The sequence below is a fragment of the Macrobrachium nipponense genome, chromosome 15, assembly GCF_015104395.2.
Source record: "Macrobrachium nipponense isolate FS-2020 chromosome 15, ASM1510439v2, whole genome shotgun sequence".
In the NCBI taxonomy this organism is placed as follows: Eukaryota; Metazoa; Arthropoda; class Malacostraca; order Decapoda; family Palaemonidae; genus Macrobrachium; species Macrobrachium nipponense.
In genome coordinates this window covers 54035135-54047136 of record NC_087208.1, presented here as the reverse complement: position 1 = coordinate 54047136, position 12002 = coordinate 54035135, and the positions used below count along the sequence as shown (strand labels likewise).

The 12002-nt window shown below is 43.9% G+C and overlaps 2 protein-coding genes across 4 annotated transcripts in view; one reads left to right on the top strand and one right to left on the bottom strand.

Annotated features, from left to right (window-relative positions):
- The window catches only part of LOC135194941 (eukaryotic translation initiation factor 6-like), a 42169-nt gene that overhangs the window by 728 nt on the left and 29439 nt on the right, over positions 1-12002 (bottom strand). The window lies entirely within an intron of this gene.
- LOC135194940 (integrin beta-PS-like) overlaps positions 1-12002 on the top strand; it is a 58573-nt gene that overhangs the window by 22928 nt on the left and 23643 nt on the right. For all 3 annotated transcript variants that reach the window (XM_064221161.1, XM_064221162.1, XM_064221160.1), the window contains exons 12-13: positions 932-1100; positions 9853-9947. In XM_064221161.1, the coding sequence (XP_064077231.1) occupies positions 932-1100; positions 9853-9947 (264 nt within the window). The remainder of the gene's footprint in view (positions 1-931; positions 1101-9852; positions 9948-12002) is intronic.

Genomic DNA, 12002 nt, shown 5'->3' with positions numbered 1-12002 from the left:
ATAATGGACATGTAAAGCTTAATGGATACACTGATGGTAAGGCTGGTTGATGACACACACAAGTGAGGCATTGATCAATATGTAGTGACAGTATGGGACTGTCATTGCAGTGATCTTCTGGTGGTGTCTGATAGTTATGAAGATGTTTTAAAGTGGGTAAAACAAATTATTCCTTGTACTTTACATCAATTGATGATTTTCCTCCCTTGATTAAGAGCCTCAGGGGTGAAGAGACATCCATGGTTCTCTTAAAAGATAGAAGCCAAGTTTACTGCAGCAGTGCCTGTCAATGACAACATCTTGAAGGTGGCAGGCTAAACTTGTTAGTGAGTCCATGATGAGGTCAACCTCTTCAATTTGACTGGTATATGTTTACTGACATGGTTGGATACCTGAAACTCAGAAGCACTACCATCTGAGACATAGTCTTTGTCTTCGTAGGAAGCTACTAGTAGCATGCACAGAAATCTTGGATTATAAGCAGGAACAATGGACCCTCTGTAACCTAGAAGCCCTTTCTATCTAGTAGGGTAAACCCTCAGTCAATGTGAGAAATTATCTATTATACCATCTAAAATATCTTCAGAACCATTTGATACCCCAAGAGGCTCATTGTGATGAGAGGAATCCCTCATCCTCTCTGTCAATTGGCCAATCTCTTGCCTTTATGTGTTGCCATCCAGCCTGACCATCGATGTATACATTGCGGTTAACATCTCGCCCCTTCCTATTCTCACTTGTTGATTGGTTAATATGTCTAATTTTTTAACTCCACATATAGATGATGGAAGTAATCAGGCCACTTAATGTCAGCTATATCCCAATCACGAATCTTATGAAGTTTTGATGTTCAAAATGTACTGGAACTGTATAATTCTCGATAGAAATTTGGCAGGCTTTCATATGTATACCTTTTATTTTTATTTTCCAGAAAATCAGTGGGACGTACTGTGAGTGCACTAATTACCAGTGCCCAACAACATCAGGGAAGTTATGTTCAGGTCACGGAGAGTGCGTATGCAACAAATGCAATTGTTCTGAAGGATGGACAGGATATAACTGTGGCTGTGAAGATAGTGAAGATGGTTGTATAGAACCAGGTTTGTATATCTGTCTGATGATCCTAGCAGTACAGTTTTTGTTTTAAAAATATTACAGTAATTTAAATCTAGATAAGTAAAAAGGATTTTGACGTAAGGAAAAATCTATTCTGGGCGATTGGCTCGTGTCGCCAGCGAAAATATCCTTTAATCTATTATTTCTAGGGTAAATGTACTAACACATACCAGAGAATAAATAAAATAAAGAAAAAGGTCAGTATGACTGACTCGCTCACCTCTAGGAGGTGTCGGTATGAACACTAGGCGAGTGAGACCACTACCACGAGCCAAATGCAATAGAAATCTCCCACTACAAAACCCTCCAAGAGGGGAGCCGTCCCACAGAGGGAGCAGCTCGTACTACTACTACACCATCCCATGCTTGCGACTGCTGCGCCTCAAGTGGCCATCCTGAAGTTAGCAGACAATCTTGAGCGAAGGGATGGGTAGGGGGGGTATTTCGCTGGCGACACGAGCCAATCGCCCAGAAATAGATTTTTCCTTACGTCAAAATCCTTTTTCTGGGCTAGCTCGTGTCGCTTGCGCGCGAAATCGTACAGAGAAAACAGCACAAGATTGTAAACAAAGTAATAAAATATAATAAAACAAAATAAAAGAATGAATAATGCTAAAAAGATACAAGTACACAGTAAAACAAAATCAGAATTATGCTTAAATTACCCTTAAATCTAATAGTTAATAATATAAGGTAATTTACATATATACAAATAGGTACAATGATTACCTATCACAATAAAATCTGTGTAAACAACATGTATCAAAAATAGAAATAGCAATTAGTATAAATTTACATAAATATTGATCAATGATAAAATAAAATATCTTAGGAATGTATATGACTTAATATACAAAACAGTAACCATTGCATTATGATGTATCCCCTAGCATAAAAATAAGGGGATAACATCTATGAGATCAGTATGGTAATCAGATGTGAGTGTCCCTAACCAGACAAAAGGGGCACTATACAATCATAAAGCAGCTAAGACACAAGGTAAATGTTAAATGAACAAGGCAGGAATAGACGAAACTGTTGGGTGAGGCAGGTAGAAAGGAGGACTGAATCTTCTACTATAATCTAGCTAGAGTCAGGGGAAACTATGGTTACCCGCTGCTACTGCTGGGAATTTCAGAGCTTCCAAGGACTTAAGGTAGTGATGTTTGAACACTGTCGGCGATTTCCATCCGTATACTTCTTTAAATCAGCAAAATTCATATGTTGGAAGTAATTAATTGAGGTGGCTACTGCCCTGACATCATGTGCCTTTGGAAAGGAGTCAGGATTGGCTTGTTTGATAAAGTACAGGATTTGTTGCCTGATGCCTTTAGTGGATAAAGTACCACCTTTTTCCCTCCTAAAGAGGGGCCCCGATGAGGAAGAGGAGGTCCTGGATAGAAAGGCTCGTAAGGTTGAAACCGGACAAAGGGAAACATCTTGTGGAAGGGGTAGTACCTTCCAAGGTTCCCACCTCATCAAAGGATCTTCATTCTTTGCTAAAAGCTACGTTCCGGAGAAAGTAGCACTTCCCCCGTGGGAAGGAATTGAATATGATCCGGATCTCTGGATAAAGCCGACAGTTCTGAAATTCTTGCTCCTGAAGCTAGGCTAATAAAAACAGTTTTTCTTAGGAGCATCATAAACGAGCATGTGTCATTATCGGTTTCGGAAGCCAGTTTAGAACATCGTTTAAGAACCATGAAACTGACGTAGGCCTGACAGAGGGCCTAAGTCTAGCACATGCTTTAGGAATAGACGAGAAATAGGTATCTGTCAAGTCTATGTTAAATCCAAATTGAAATATCTTTTCAATGCTGACTTGTTTGTCGTAATCGTGCTAGCTGCTAACCCTTTTCAAATAAAGATCTGAAAAAGGATATAGCAGAATTAACTGTCATGATTCTGATATCTGACTCTCTCAGGAAGATGCTAACTTTTTGACGGCAGCATCATACTGCCTCAAAGTTGAATCCCTTTTATCGGATTCCAGGAAAAGAATATTCTGAGGGTCAATATTCGCATCTCTTTTTGCCGCAAACTTCATGAAATCCATAAAGTTAGGGTTTTGAGAATCCCTGAGGAAGCGAAACACAGTCTTCGTGTACTGACTGGGAGAGCTTGGGACTGGGGTGGGGATCCGAAGGGGACGAAGACCCAGTTCCAGGATCAGGGAGGTACCAATTGCTCTTCGGCCAGTCTGGGGCTACTAGAGCCACTTGACCCTGAATGTCCTGAGTTTGTCTAAGACCTTCATAAGGAGATTCAACTGGAGGGAAGACGTAAATCTTCTCCAGTTGTTCCAGTCCAGAGCCAGGGCGTCCGTGGCGTAAGCCAGAGGGTCCAGGTTGGGGGCTTACATAACACGGTAGTTTGTGGTTCGCTTGTGATGCGAAGAGATCCACCTGTAGCCCTGGGACTCTTTGAAGGATCCATTAACGGAACGAACTCTCGTCTAGAGCCATTCCGACTCTAGGGTACTGATCGGGATAGGGCGTCTGCTATGACGTTTCTTACTCCAGCTAGTGGGTGGAGGAAAGATGCCAACTGAATTTGTCTGCCAGGGAGAAGATGGCTATCATGACGTGATTTAGATGAACGTGACTTGGAGCCTCCTCTGTTTATGCAATGTACTACCACTGCGCTGTCCAAGACTAGCTTTATGTGGGAGTACCTTGGTGGCGTAATCTTTTCAGAGTCAAGAAGACTGCCATTGCCTCCAGTACGTTTATATGGAACTGACGGAACTGGGGTGACCAAATTCCTTGCACCTTTTTGACCTGGGAGTACCCTCCCCAGCCGCTTAAGGACGCGTCTGTGTGGATGGTAATCCTGGTGGAGGGAAACTGAAGAGGGACTGACACTGACAGATTCTTGACTTTTGCCCCACGCCAAGCCGAAGCCGGTTCTTTAGAATCAGAGGTACTGAGGATAGCTTGTCCCTGGACCTGACATTGCTCGAGAGCGCCAGATCCTGGTTAGATCTTTCAGTTTGGCTTTCATTAAGATGTTCGTTACTGAAGCAAACTGGAGAGAGCCGAGGATTCTTTCCTGAGCTCTCCTCGATGCTAGTTTGTGACTTAGAAATTGCTTGACTGACTTCGCTATTTCTTTCCTTTTGGTGGATGGAATCGACAGAGTGTGTGAGGATAGATTCCATTGAATGCCTAGCCACTGAAAGTTTGACTCTGGGGTGAGTCTGGACTTGGATCTGTTTATCTTGAATCCTAGATATTCTAGGAATTGGATCACTTTCAGTGTGGCCTTGTTGCATTCTTCGACTGATGGGGCCCAGATCAACCAATCGTCGAGATACGCTACTACCATAATCCCTGAGCTCTGAGCTGTTGCACTTACTACTTCCGCTAGCTTCGTGAATACCCTGGGTGCCACGTTGAGCCCGAACGGGACTACCTTGAAGGAGAACGTCTGGTCTCCTATCTTGAATCCCAGATACGGACGGAAGTGTCTTGCAATAGGGATATGATAGTAGGCGTCTGTAAGATCGATAGAGGTGGGTGACGGCCCCACGGGGAGTAAGGTCCGCACCTGTGAGATCGTGAGCATCTTGAACTTGTCGCAGCGGATGGCTAAGTTTAAGCGGACAAGTCTAAGATTACCCTTCTTTTGTTTGAGCCTTTCTTTGGGACGCTGAACAAAGCGACCTTGAAATTTTAATCTCTTGACTTTGACTATAGCTCCTTTCTGAAGGAGGTCCTCTGCGTACTCTGTCAATTCCTTGGAAGGAAGTTGACGGAAAGGTCTGGCTGGAGGTGGGTTCGTCAACCAGCTCCAACCCAGCCCTTTTGACACTATGCTCTGAGCCCACTGGCTGAAGATTCCACCGGTGGCGAAAGTGAAACAGCCTCCCCTCCTACCTGAAGTTCCTCATTGGTTCTGGTAACCCCCTCGACCTCCTCTGAAGTGCTTTCCCCTATTGAAGGGGGCCTCCCGATCCTCTCCCACGAAAGGACCGCTTACCTCTGCCTCCCTTGTTCGAGCGGTCATACTTCTGAGAAGCTTGACTCTCGAAGGCTGGATGTAAGCTGAGAGATGGCGTATGAGGTGGAGGGTTGAGGCTGAGGGGGGGGGATATCACATAAATAGGCTGTGATTGACCTTTAGACGTGGAGGGCTGAGCTGTCTGCACTAACGGCACTGTAGGAACTTGTTGAGGGAAGCGCGGCTGCTTCTTTTGGTAGGGTTGGAAACGTCTAGGCTTCCTTTGTCCCTTACTTTTTGGTGTCAAGTCTTGCCTTCCTCCTAGCGTAAGACCCAACGGTCCTTAAGGCTTTGGTTCAACCTCGTAGCCTCTGCTTGTACTTCCTTTACCATAGCCTCTGGGAAGAGATCTGCGCCCCAGATGTTAGAAGAAAGTAACCTATTCGGTTCATGCCGAATGGTTGCCTCTAGCAATACATGCTTTCTGCAATTTGTTCTAGCAGTGGCAAACTCGAACATGTCTGACTGCACGTTTGAGTCAGGGCTTTGGTCATAAGCTTAAAAATTGGTTCTGAAACCATAAGCCATGGTTGCTACCTCAGACATAGCCATCAGGTTGATTGACCTGGCTAGTCGTGTTTTACGAGTCAAACTCGCTTGAATAAGACTATCAGGGAGCCTGGGCAGCTTTTCACCAAAACTGCCTCCATAGCACAGTCAGGTTTGAGTTTGCCAGCTGTGAAAGTGTTAGGCAAGTCCTCCCATAATCTCCAATTGACGGGAGCAACGGAGAAGTGGGGTCTGCTTCTTTCAGCTGAGGCATGGGTTCCCCTTTCTGAGCTGCTGAGATGGTCGACTCGCTATCTTGGTAAGGAAAGGGAGCGGGGGTACCTTCGTCCATCGTGAAAATGGTAAAGGGACTTTTGAATGGTTGGATCTTGGTATTCGAACAGTCCATGTCGTCTAGACATCTAAGCCATTCTCGTTGGGGCCTGGTCCCGAGAATAGAGGACTGTCTCCTTTGGTACCCTGTCATCTCTAACCATAGCCGAAGGCGTGAGCCTAGCGTAGCCTATGAAGGGAGGCTGTAGGCCTTCCGGGTAGAACTCGAAGTCCTCTATTCTTCGAGTTCCAAACTCCGGTATGGAGATGAGACCATCTTGGAAGGGAGCATATGACGCTACTCTCCAAGGATTGTTCATGGAGAAAGCGGGCCAGCGAGTCATACGGGGGAAGCTGAGATCCACTAGTGTTAGAGGTTGAGGGAGAGGCAGAGGGGCTTCTCTTAGGCCGGCTATAATAGTATCCTGAGAAGTTATCCTATCCGACAGGCGAGATATCATATGTTCCATCTCGTCTTAAGGGAGCCTACCAAGTCGCCCACCTGTTGCAACAGGCCAGCATTGGTGTCCAGAGCCGGAGCTGCTGCGGAGGTGGAGGGGGAGACTCTGAATAGGCACCAAAGGTAGTGGAACTGGTGATACTGCCGGGGTGCGGGGATTTCTCCTTAGGCTTACTCTTTGAGGACTTTGAGCCGGAGCTAGACCCTTTGAGACCTGTCTGGGCCGGGATTACGAGCCGGAGACTTACGCGAAGAAGAAGACGAGGACGTCTTCTTCGAGGACGATGACGTCTTAGTCAAGGTCATATGCTTAGACTTGATCTTAGGCCTAACCGAAGCCTCTGGAGGAGTATAACTCATCACCGGTAAAGCCTGGGAAGGATGGTGAAGTTGCAGGGGTAGAAGAAACAGTCACTCCCAAGGGGGACCCTTGGGTACGCATTACTTACCTCGACCAACAGGTCGTCATACCTACCATAGGTTCAACATTTATATCCAGGGTTGCGACATCCGTGGGAGATATCCTGGTCTTGTTCAGTCAAGGAGGCCGCCAGCTGTTGTTGGATAAAGGCAATAGAGGGGTCCGCCTCTACCGGGTCGACGTAGCCAGTCGCCTTGCCTCCGGGGAAGATTAAACAAAGCTAAAACGCTTCTCCAGTATGTAGGGCTGACCCTTGGCGGCGTTCTTGCCAAAACTCCTGACCCAGGCCCGCAGGGTAGCCAATGCCGTATCTCTTACTGCCGGAGCCTGTAAGAGAGGATATTTTAGATTTTAAGAACCACTTAAAACTAAAACTTAGGATATAACTTAAACTAGATGCCTTAAGTTAAAGTAATGATGAAAACTTAAGAAGTAAAAAGAAGCGGAGCGGCATGCGGAGATGGAATACTACGCCTTCCAAAAGCTGGCTCACCAGATCGTAACATATGGTACACGTCTCATGGTACCAGACCTGGATGTCCCCACCCGTGGCGGAGCGCGCATGGAGCATGGACCGGCAAACTTCGTGTCCACAGGGGTCCTGAAGTGTAGCGGAACATCCCGGATGCTCACAGTTGGTGGCCTGTAAGTGGGAAGACACTGAGTATCTTAAAGGGGTAAAACACTTACAGACTAAGGACAAAAGAACTCCGTTACGTGGCGGAGCTTGGAAAAAATTTGGGCATAACCCCTCCCTGCATTGCCTGAATAGGCTATAATCCCGGAGAGATCCGGTAAATACTAAGGGAGGGGTGGGATGGTTTAGAAACTTAAGATAAACTTAAAGATAACTTAAACCTACATGCAGTAACCGGACTAGGTCCAGTGAAGCGGAGTGTAGTAACTCAGCAATACGGTACGGTTAGTGAAGACCTCTTGTATGCTCCGGTCCAACTATGGTGGACTATACCCTTCCGCTGGATACCAGGACTCCGATAGGGAGGAGCTCTAGTAAGGAGGGAAGGGCGAGATGACATACAGACTCGCGCTAACCCGGAGCGACAAGGAAGTAACGGAGGGAGGGAAGGCCAGAGCCCCCCACAACGTACCACCCGGCCGAGCCGAGAAGCGGAGAGGTCGGAACCAGTCAGGGACTGTCGGACTCCCACGGCCCCTCCGGTGGAGGGGAAGGGGGAGGCAGGCTCGGGCATGCTGGGCGAGCAAGGACAGACCGACCCATCCCCGCCCGGACTCTATGGGAGAGCGGGAGGGGGAAGGGGGAAGGGGGGGACTGGCAGGCGCCTGGCTGACTCGTGATCACGTAGTGACCACGAGGCGGTAAACTAAGATACGGTAACCAAGCCTAGGCCAACCAACTGATCAGAGAGAAGCTATCGGGAAGCAACCAGAACTGAAAAGCGGTAGCATATAGGCCATAGGGCGAAAACCAACTGATCAGGAGAGAAGCTATGAGGAAGCGACCGAACTGATCAACGGTAGACTAGGCTCTACGAGCCAGGACCTAGGCTAAGCCAGACGCCAACTAACCTAACAAGAACAAAACATAAAAATATAATATATAATAAAAATGAAAGAAAGAAGGTAAAATAGCAGGAGAAAAAATCCAGGAGTGTGCGACTAGCCCGAAGGCAAGTCTACCACTCAAAGCTAGTCAGGGGCCGATACAAAGAACCTGGACTAGGGTTCGGATAGAAAAAGCCTACATAAGGTGAAATACATATAGTATAACAACTTGAGTAGACGTAATAACGCGGATAATCAAAATAGAGCGTAAAATAATAAGGGATGTTCTAGGTATGGGAGACCAAGAACGAACCCAACATGCGGCAGGACCATGCTGCCATGCTTCCAGCCCCCGAGAACGTATCTATACCTAAAAAACGGCAAATACCGTCTCGGGGACGGAAAAAACTCGCTAAACGTAAATACTGAGTACTTAACTTAGCTGCTGCGATAGCTGCACGCTCCATTATAGTAAAAATCCACGAAAGGGCACAAAAAACACAGAGAGAAAATTAGCACGTGTGGCTTCTGGCGCTAACTTTTAAAGGATGGCCACTTGAGGCGCAGCAGTCGCAAGCATGGGATGGTGTAGTAGTAGTACGAGCTGCTCCCTCTGTGGGACGGCTCCCCTCTGGAGGGTTTTGTAGTGGGAGATTTCTATTGGCATTTGCTCGTGGTAGTGGTCTCACTCGCCTAGTGTTCATACCGACACCCTCCTAGAGGGTGAGCGAGTCAGTCATACTGACCTTTTTTCTTTATTTTATTTATTCTCTGGTATGTGTTAGTACATTTACCCTAGAAATAATAGATTAAAGGATATTTCGCGCAAGCGACACGAGCTGAGCCCAGAAATTAAATTAAATTGTATTTTAAAAATTAAGAGCACACAAAACTTACAAAATCATTAAAACATGGAAGTTACTCTATTGCAGTGTTGATGTGATCTTTTCTTTTAAAATTCTGTCTCAGCAGTCCAGATTTATTACACAGAAATTATATCTCCCAGATGGATGGTTTCTAGTCGTAGGGAACCTCACAAGAAGCATTATTTCTATCTCTTATTACTTTATTTCTTAGTGTCTGCAGTGACAGACACATGAGTATTAATTCATATTGTAGCCAACTTTGTGGATCTTTTTCATAGAATTTTGTGCCATTAATTTTCATGTTTTTAGTACGTATTTGCAAGACATACATGCATTTCTTTTTGCTTTCAACAAGTGACATATGTTTAGAAAATACCTATAAGTTTTTCAGGGTTAAATGAAGCACTGTAGGCATTACTTAGGTTCATTAGAGCAACCCTTTGGCCCATAGCTGCAATCCCTTTCATTCCTTTTACTGTTCCTCTTTTCATTCTCTTTCTTGCATCTTATTTTCCACCCTCTCCTAACAATTTTTTCATAGTGTAACTGCAAGGTTTACCTCCTGTTGCAACTTTGAAACCTTTTTACTCTCAAATTTCAGCACTGAATGACCTCTTTTTAAGTTTTATATTCCATTTTAGGGTCAAAAGAAATATGCTCTGACCAAGGGGAGTGTAAGTGTAACAAGTGCATCTGTAACCCAGGCTACAGTGGGAAATACTGTGGCGACTGTCCGGTAAGAGGCTCTTTTGATCGTGTATTTCCTCCTGTTTTACAGTAACACCTCAACTTAATAGACTTCAGTACTAGTCAGCATGAATATTTTTTGCTATGCTACCAATTTTGACGTTATACATTAAAGTTGAGATTTCTTGTATGGCAGATATAATCTATTGCTATTCAGTGAAGTACATGGCAAAATCTTTCTTAAATTCCCCCAGTCACTCACTCCCCCTATTGCTAAGATTGTATTCTTGGCCAGTGCTTTGTTCCATAGTGAAAAGTGTGCTTTCCTCTGTAATCTCCACAATGAAAAGCTTAAGCACTTATAGCTACCATACTTGCTGATCAAGGATTATGTAGATGATGATTTGTACATTAGTATAGTAATATTTGTTTTAAAATATAGCCGAGTAAATACTGAATGAAAATATGAGAAAGAAATTTTTAGTTTTTATTTTCAATACTTAAATATGCAAGGGTAATGCCTTTGCCTTTATATATATATATATATACAGTGTTCCCCCATATTTGCGGGGGATGTGTACCAGACACCCCCGTGAATAATTAAAACCCGCGAATAGTTAGAACCACCACTAAAAATGCTTATAACTTGCTATCTTGACAGTTCAGATACCAAATGTATACCTTTAATAACATCCCACTTCAAATATACCTAAAATTACTAATCTATTACTGTATTAATCTTTGAGGTTATATTATTAATATCATTTCAAAATCATCTTAAACTTTTACATTACTATATATACCTACAGCCAATAACAGAGAGAGAGAGAGAGAGAGACCAGTGAATGGCAACATCATATATCTGACCATCAAGAGTGAAATTATGAATTATTTCTGAGAGAGAGAGAGAGAGAGAGAGAGAGAGAGAGAGAGAGAGAGAGAGAGAGAGAGAGAGAGAAATAACTCCTAAACTCAACTCCTGACTCCTTCCGCTCTGCCAATACTCGCCAATACGTATATCAAACTTTCATTCACTCACCCACCCACGTGGATAAAAAGACTGGGAATCGCTATTTTTAATAAATCTTATTAATATTTGAAAATTAGTTATAAGGTAAATCACTTATTTATTCTACAAAACAAATAAACATACGTAAGTAAGAGAGAGAGAGAGAGAGAGAATGTTATTATGTTATTGTTACTGTTTAATCTCATTAAACTTAATAATATTTGTAAACTAGTACTGTATATTATTATTTTACTATAAAATGTAGTAATGTCCTTAAAGATACACTTACACATACATTTCCAGCCCAAACAGAGGGCGAGAGTTACCACTAAGACATACTATCTCATGTGGCAAAGAGAGAGAGAGAGAGAGAGAGAGAGAGAGAGAGAGAGAGAGAGAGAGAGAGAGAGAGAGAGAGAGAGAGAGACCTTACCTTACAGACCTTACAGTTCGTTCGGGTTGCCCCAGGTCCCTCAGTGTGAGGCACCTCTAATGTCTACCAGAGAGTTGCTAGTACATCTTCCGGTATATTTTGCATCTTCCAATCTTGGATGGTCTGGGATGCAGTTTAGATATTTGTCGAGCTTATTCTTAAACACATCTACGCTCACTCCTGATATATTCCTCAGATGAGCTGGCAACGCATTGAATAGACGCTGCATTATCGATGCTGGTGCGTAGTGGATTAATGTCCTGTGTGCTTTCCTTATTTTTCCTGGTATTGTTTTGGGCACTATTAATCTACCTCTGCTTGCTCTTTCTGATATGTTATTCCATGATATTTCTGTTATTCCTTCTATCTGTTTCCATGCCTGAATTGCATGTAGCGCTCTCTTCTCCTTTCTAGACTATATAATTTTAAGGATTGTAGTCTTTCCCAGTAGTCAAGGTCCTTAACTTCTTCTATTCTAGCTGTAAAGGACCTTTGTACACTCTCTATTTGTGCAATATCCTTTTGATAGTGGGTACCATATCATATTGCAATATTCAAGTGGACTACGAACATATGTTTTATAAAGCATAATCATGTGTTCAGCTTTTCCTGTTTTGAAGTGCCGTAACAACATTCCCATTTTTGCTTTACATTTTGCCAAA